The sequence below is a fragment of the Desmodus rotundus genome, chromosome X (genome assembly GCF_022682495.2).
Source record: "Desmodus rotundus isolate HL8 chromosome X, HLdesRot8A.1, whole genome shotgun sequence".
Lineage (NCBI taxonomy): Eukaryota > Metazoa > Chordata > Mammalia > Chiroptera > Phyllostomidae > Desmodus > Desmodus rotundus.
The window spans coordinates 8,905,444-8,911,303 of NC_071400.1; the positions used below are offsets into that span (position 1 = coordinate 8,905,444).

The following is a 5,860-nucleotide window of genomic DNA, read 5'->3' on the forward strand; positions in this document are numbered from 1 at the left end:
CAGAGGCGGGGTTTCCTGCCCCGATTTACCTTGGGCCCCGCCCCAGCCCCAGCTTCTTATTGGTCAGGCACCTTCAGCCATATTGGTCCAAGAGCCAAAGGCCTGGGCCTGCCCCAAGATATGCCTGCTTCCGGAGCCGCAGCAAAAAGGGTCAGTTTTGATGCCGCTTTCAGGCATTTGTGTGGGACAAGCCCAGGGGGCTTGAAGGGGCTTTGCACGGCAACCGATACAGTTGAGAGTTCAACGTCAAGTTTCGCAGATGCCGCCTAAAGGAAAAAGCGGTTCTGGAAAAGGGGGAAAAGGTAGAGCGGCCAGAGGAACCAGGGAGAAAGTGGTCGGGTGAGAGGGGTGGGACCTGACCAGCGATCCCAGGGGTCCGGGATGGAGGCAGCGGGTGGTCAGTGACCCGGAAGTGATTGTTGTGGACTTAATTGGAAAGCTTTAATTAAAAAAGCATGGGGATTAGGTGGTAGGTAGAAGAGGACAAAGGACTAAGAGGAAGTTTTGTTTGGGAAAACTTGGGAGTGACGCTGATGTGAAGGATCCAGTAGAGATTTGAGAGGTAAAATTACACAGGAGTGAGATTTAGGAGAAAATGGGGTCCAGGACAGAGGTGGAGCAGAGCTTTGAAGGGACACCTGATGCTTGAGGCCATGAGGACAAAGATGGGTATGGGTGTGGTTGTAAAAATTGGGGCCCGAGAGTGGGGAAGGGGTGGAGTTCGTAGGAGATCGTACTTAATGGCTTCAATTTCTTTTTTTTCTTTTGTTGAGATTTCATTTATTTTTAGAGGAGATGGGAGGGAGAGAAACATCCATCAGTTGCCTCTCGCACGCCCCTAACTGGGTACCTGGCCCGCAGCCCAGGCATGTGCCCTGACCAGAATCCATCTGGTGACCTTTGGGTTTGTGGGATGACGAGCAACCCATGAGCCACACCAGTAAGGGTATGGCCTCAAGTTCTTAATAAAGTGGAAGGCAAGGGTAGTTTTTAAGACTGAGGGGCAGGGACTGAGTAGGAGTCTTGAGAGTGGTAAAGTTTTGGAATAGTCTCTGAAGGTGATGTGAGGAGGGATGAAGCACTAATAAAAGGATTTCCCTGAGGGCTAACAGCCTAAGATTGAAGGCCATGAATTTGTAGAGGACACATTCTGCAGTCATGATTTACCTAATACCAGACAACTGGCACAATGTGGGATTGAAAAGAGTTAGGTCTAGCCTTGAGCCAAGGTTAAGGTTTTGTTGGGCAATGATACTCGAAGTGTAGCAACCCAAGGGAATTAAGGGTGCTAATGGGAAGGGATCAAGTTCAGATGATCAAGCATGGGGTCCAGACTGGGGAGGGAAGGAGAAGTCTGAGAGTGTAGGGGAGCATAGCTGGATAAAGGGACTGACGGGGTTGGTTTCTGTGAAGTCAGAGAGCCAGTGTTGTGGGAATGAGGCATGAGAAAGCTGGAAGAACAGGAACTTGGAGCCAGAGACTGAACTATTATTAGTTCTGAGCAGCACGGTTTCATCATGTGCCCCTGGGAGCAGGTGGCCTGGAGTAGAAAGTATGCACATTTGGGAAGGAGGTCCAGAAATATGCAGTTAGGTTGTTGGATGATTCCTCAGTGTAGATGGTGAGCTCATTTAAGATGATGACAGGAGTGAGAGTGGAAAGGAAGCCTGAAGCTGATGCCAAAGTCCTCAGTCAGTCAAAGAGAGTGAGGTGACAGAAGATGACAGCATCCAGTGGGGAAGAGGCTAGGATAACTGGAAGGCATCATCGTTCAATGTGACTATACAGCAGATCCACTTAAGAGTTTGATGTAGTCCTGGCTGGTGTGGCTCCGTGGATTGAGCCTCAGCCTGTGAACTGAAAGGTCACTGCTTTGACTCCCGGTCAGCAGACATGCCTGGGTTGCGAGCAGGCCCCTGGTCGGGCTGTGCAAGAGGCAACCGATGAATGTGTCTCTCACACATCAATGTTTCTCTCCCTCTGTTTCTCCCCACCTTCCCTGCTCTCTAAAAATAAATTTTAAAGAAGAGTTTGATGTAGTGAAACTCCTTCAACAGTAATATGTTTTTCAGCATTTGGTGGTCAGTACAGTACTTTGTTTTTTCAGTTTAGTTGAAATTTATTGAACAAGTGCTGTGTGCCAGGCACTGTGCTAGCCTTTGGAGCTATGTGTATGTTGGAGTGCCCTGATTAAAACTTTTCAATGGCTCCCTATTACTTCTAGGATAAATTCCAAGTTCCTTAACGGGACCTAAAGGCCCTCACACCCTAACCCTCACCCATGTCCCCTCGGCTCATCTCACAGCACTCCCACCTCAGATTACATCTTGTCCATAGTTTCCAACACATACCTCCTTGTTCTTCCACCCTGGAGAGTCCCCTCACCCTTGTTCTTTCTTCACTTGGTCAGTGCCTATACATCCAGGAAGCCTTCTCTGACTGGCTCAAATGTCCCTCTGTGCTTCCACAGCCCCCCGTTCATAGGTTATAGATCATTCTCCTGAAACGATCAGTTTGCATATCAGAGAAAATGAGCCCTGTGAAGAAAGGTACCACGGCTTATTCATCTTTGTATTTCCAGTGCCTGGACCTTAGTACTTATTTAGGAAATGTTTATTGAACTGAACATTTAATCCAGCCATAGTTCTTAGGAAAATCAGCCTCTAACAGTAAGTATGTTGCTATTGGCACAGAAGTGGACAATGTAGTAAAATGATATACTAGTAAAACGTAAGTTTCTGCCAGTCGTTAATCTGAATACTGATAACTTCTTAGGAAGCTATCAATAACCAATGTAGCAGACTCTGGGAATTTGAACATAAATGTATTCTTCAGTCAATTATGGGTGGTGGGCAGTTTGATCTTTATTTAAAATGTATTCCTAGAGATTTTACATATTGGAATTGTGAGTACTCACATACGTAGTTGCAGTGCTTATTAGAAATTTTACAAGAGCTCAGGGGTTTTCACTTAGAAGGCAGGATATCAAACTGGGTCCAGAGAAATGCACCTGGCTTATGGGACTCTCATTCAATCATTAGCACACTCATCTATGTATCTATTTTTCAGTAAAGGATTTATGTGGGGCACAAATTTCCTGTTTTAAGAGAAGTGAGTGCTCACTTTGGCAGCACATACACTAAAATTGAAATGATACAGAGAAGGTTAGCATGGCCCCTGCGCAAGGGTGACATGCAAATTCATGAAGCGATCCATATTTTTTTTTAAAAAGGGAGGCGAGTCATAGATTAATTTAGCTTGATGTAGTCAAGTGTCTGGCAGAGTTCCCTTTTGAAACTTGGTGCCGTGATAAGTATCAACTCCTGTTATGTTGGACCTTTCTGTAATCAAGGTGCAGTTTAAATGAGTACCTGTCATCTCTTCTCTAAAGGGGGAGCAGCATCTGGGAGTGACAGTTCTGACAAGAAGTCTCAGGGTCCCAAAGGTGGTGGCAATGCAGTAAAGGTGAGTTACTAGTTCCTTTTTTTCATGTTAAATGTAAATAACATATGTACATGTGTTATTTTGGTACTCATAAAAGGAAAAGACAGTTTGCTTAACTCATTCTAAGGGAACAGGCCAACACTGATAGAAAAATCAAGATAACACACAATTGGAAATTACAGACCAATCTCACTTACAAAAAGTAATTCCTTTTAAAAATATGCCCTGCCTGGTGTAGCTCAGTAGATTGAACATGGGCCTGCGAACCAAAGAGTCACCGGTTGGATTCCCAGTCTACTGTGTACTGACTGCTGTACTGTGAAGAAATGAATCATTTGGATCTCCAGGTTTTCTACGAACATATTTCTTCCTTGTAGGTCAGGCACATTCTGTGCGAGAAACACGGAAAAATCATGGAAGCCTTGGAAAAGTTAAAGTCTGGGATGAGATTCAATGAAGTGGCCACACAATATAGTGAAGATAAAGCCAGGCAAGGGGTATGTTACTCTTATTTAATATGATCTGTCCCCCAACACTCGGGATTATTTCTATGTTGTGCCAATAATTTTAGCCATGTCTTGGTTTAAAGATCTTAAAAACAGAAATGTCCAACTTATGAACAGTTGAATATGGGTCACCTATGTCCAAACCTAGGTGTGACCAAACTTGCACAGCTCACAGATACCCGGCAACATTGTGACTGCTTGTGGATTCAGTGCAGAGTAGGACTTCTGTCCGTTTGTCCTGTCTAGCCAACTTCTTTGCTGCCCAAATGAAGAAACCGAGGAACCTTAGCATTCAAGCTACAGTAGAACTGTTCCCTCTTCAGAGCCATTTGAACATCACATATCTTTTGGGTTTTGCAGGGCGACCTGGGCTGGATGACCAGAGGGTCCATGGTGGGACCATTTCAAGAAGCAGCATTTGCTTTGCCCGTAAGTGGCCTGGACAAGCCTGTGTTTACAGACCCTCCAGTTAAGACAAAATTTGGATATCATATCATTATGGTTGAAGGGAGAAAATAAAATTGTATGGAATACAGATTATATTTTATATATTCTGTTTATTTCTTTAAAAGATGTTAAATAATCCTTATATTTTATGAACTCTGTCATTGTGGGCTTGTAAGTGCAAAATCGGGTGGGTAAAGGTATTATACACTACAGTAGGTACTCAGTGGTTCTCAAAGATGGGGCGAGCAGACTCCTTTTAACCTGTCATTCCTTTCCTCCCAGAACTAATTTATCTGATTTTCAGTATATCCATAAGTTAATGTAGAAACCGTCTCTAGGGGAGTCAAGTATCAGCTTCCACTATTCACACATTGAATTGGGCATCAAAAAGACAGATCAGCATATGAAAATCATCAAATGGGTTCCTAGACAACACTTGTTTTATAAGTTAGCCAACTGTGATCTGCCAGGACAATTATTAGCTCCATTGTCTTAACATAGTACGTGGCACACAAATGGCCATTCAACATTAACTCCTGTGTTTTAAAATAAATCTTCATTGGGCGGGGAAAAGTCACTCAGTTCTTCCATTGGTTGTTTGTACGAGAGTAAGCAGCCATTCACCAAGTGTTGGTTAAATGTAGAAACGTCAGTATGAAAACATTTGCTCATTTTAAACGTATAGTTTATGTATGTATGACTGGCATTTCCAGGACTAATGTTCTGTGTGTCTATATTTTTTAAATTTATAATTCCATATTTATATAACATACAAAAAGCATAAAGAATATTATGAATACTGTACTGCTTAACAAATAAAACTTTGGGTCCTGGCTGGTGTGGCTCAGTGGATTGAGTGCTGGCCTGCAAACCAAAGGGTCGTCAGTTTGATTCCCGGTTGGGGCACATGCCTGAGTTGCGGGCCGGGTCTCCAGTGGGGACGTGCGAGAGGCAGCCACACATTCATGTTTCTCTCACTCTCTTTCTCCTTCCCTTCCCCTCTCTCTAAAAATAAATGACACTTTGGCTCTGGCCAGGTGGCTCAGTTGGCGCACCATCCCATACACCAAAAAGTTGTGGGTTCGGGGTATATACAGGAGGCAACCAATCGATGTTTCTCTCTCTCTCTCCCTCTTCCTCTCTCTTTAAAATCAATACGCATATCCTCAGGCGAGGACTTAAATAAATAGATAAATAAAATGAAACTTCGCCAACACAACTATGTGATTCTTGACACTCATTTGACATACCCACATCATGCCACATAGTTGCAACTTTACCTCCAGACCTAAGTTTCCCATTTTGGAAGGGTTTCTGAGCACCCCAGCAGGTTATGCCTTCTTATTTTCCCCACTGAGCAGGCTAAAGGCTGCCCCTGGGATCCAGATATACCAGTATGATAGAAGTGTTCAAAATAGTAGGTATAAGATGAAACTGCATTAAAAACCACATTTGAAACAATG

The 5,860-nt window shown here is 43.8% G+C and overlaps 1 protein-coding gene and 1 non-coding gene across 2 annotated transcripts; both read left to right on the plus strand.

The window, feature by feature from the left end:
* Window positions 1-164: 164 nt before the first annotated feature.
* Window positions 165-4,490, plus strand: PIN4 (peptidylprolyl cis/trans isomerase, NIMA-interacting 4). The gene is made up of 4 exons (XM_024555222.3): window positions 165-302; window positions 3,392-3,465; window positions 3,822-3,941; window positions 4,311-4,490. Exons 1-4 carry the CDS (start codon window positions 260-262, stop codon window positions 4,467-4,469), a joined length of 396 nt encoding a protein of 131 aa, XP_024410990.1. The 5' UTR covers window positions 165-259; the 3' UTR covers window positions 4,470-4,490.
* On the plus strand, window positions 3,116-3,222 carry LOC112300134 (U6 spliceosomal RNA). The gene has a single exon (XR_002974358.1). It is a non-coding gene; the product is annotated as a U6 spliceosomal RNA (small nuclear RNA).
* Window positions 4,491-5,860: the final 1,370 nt, after the last annotated feature.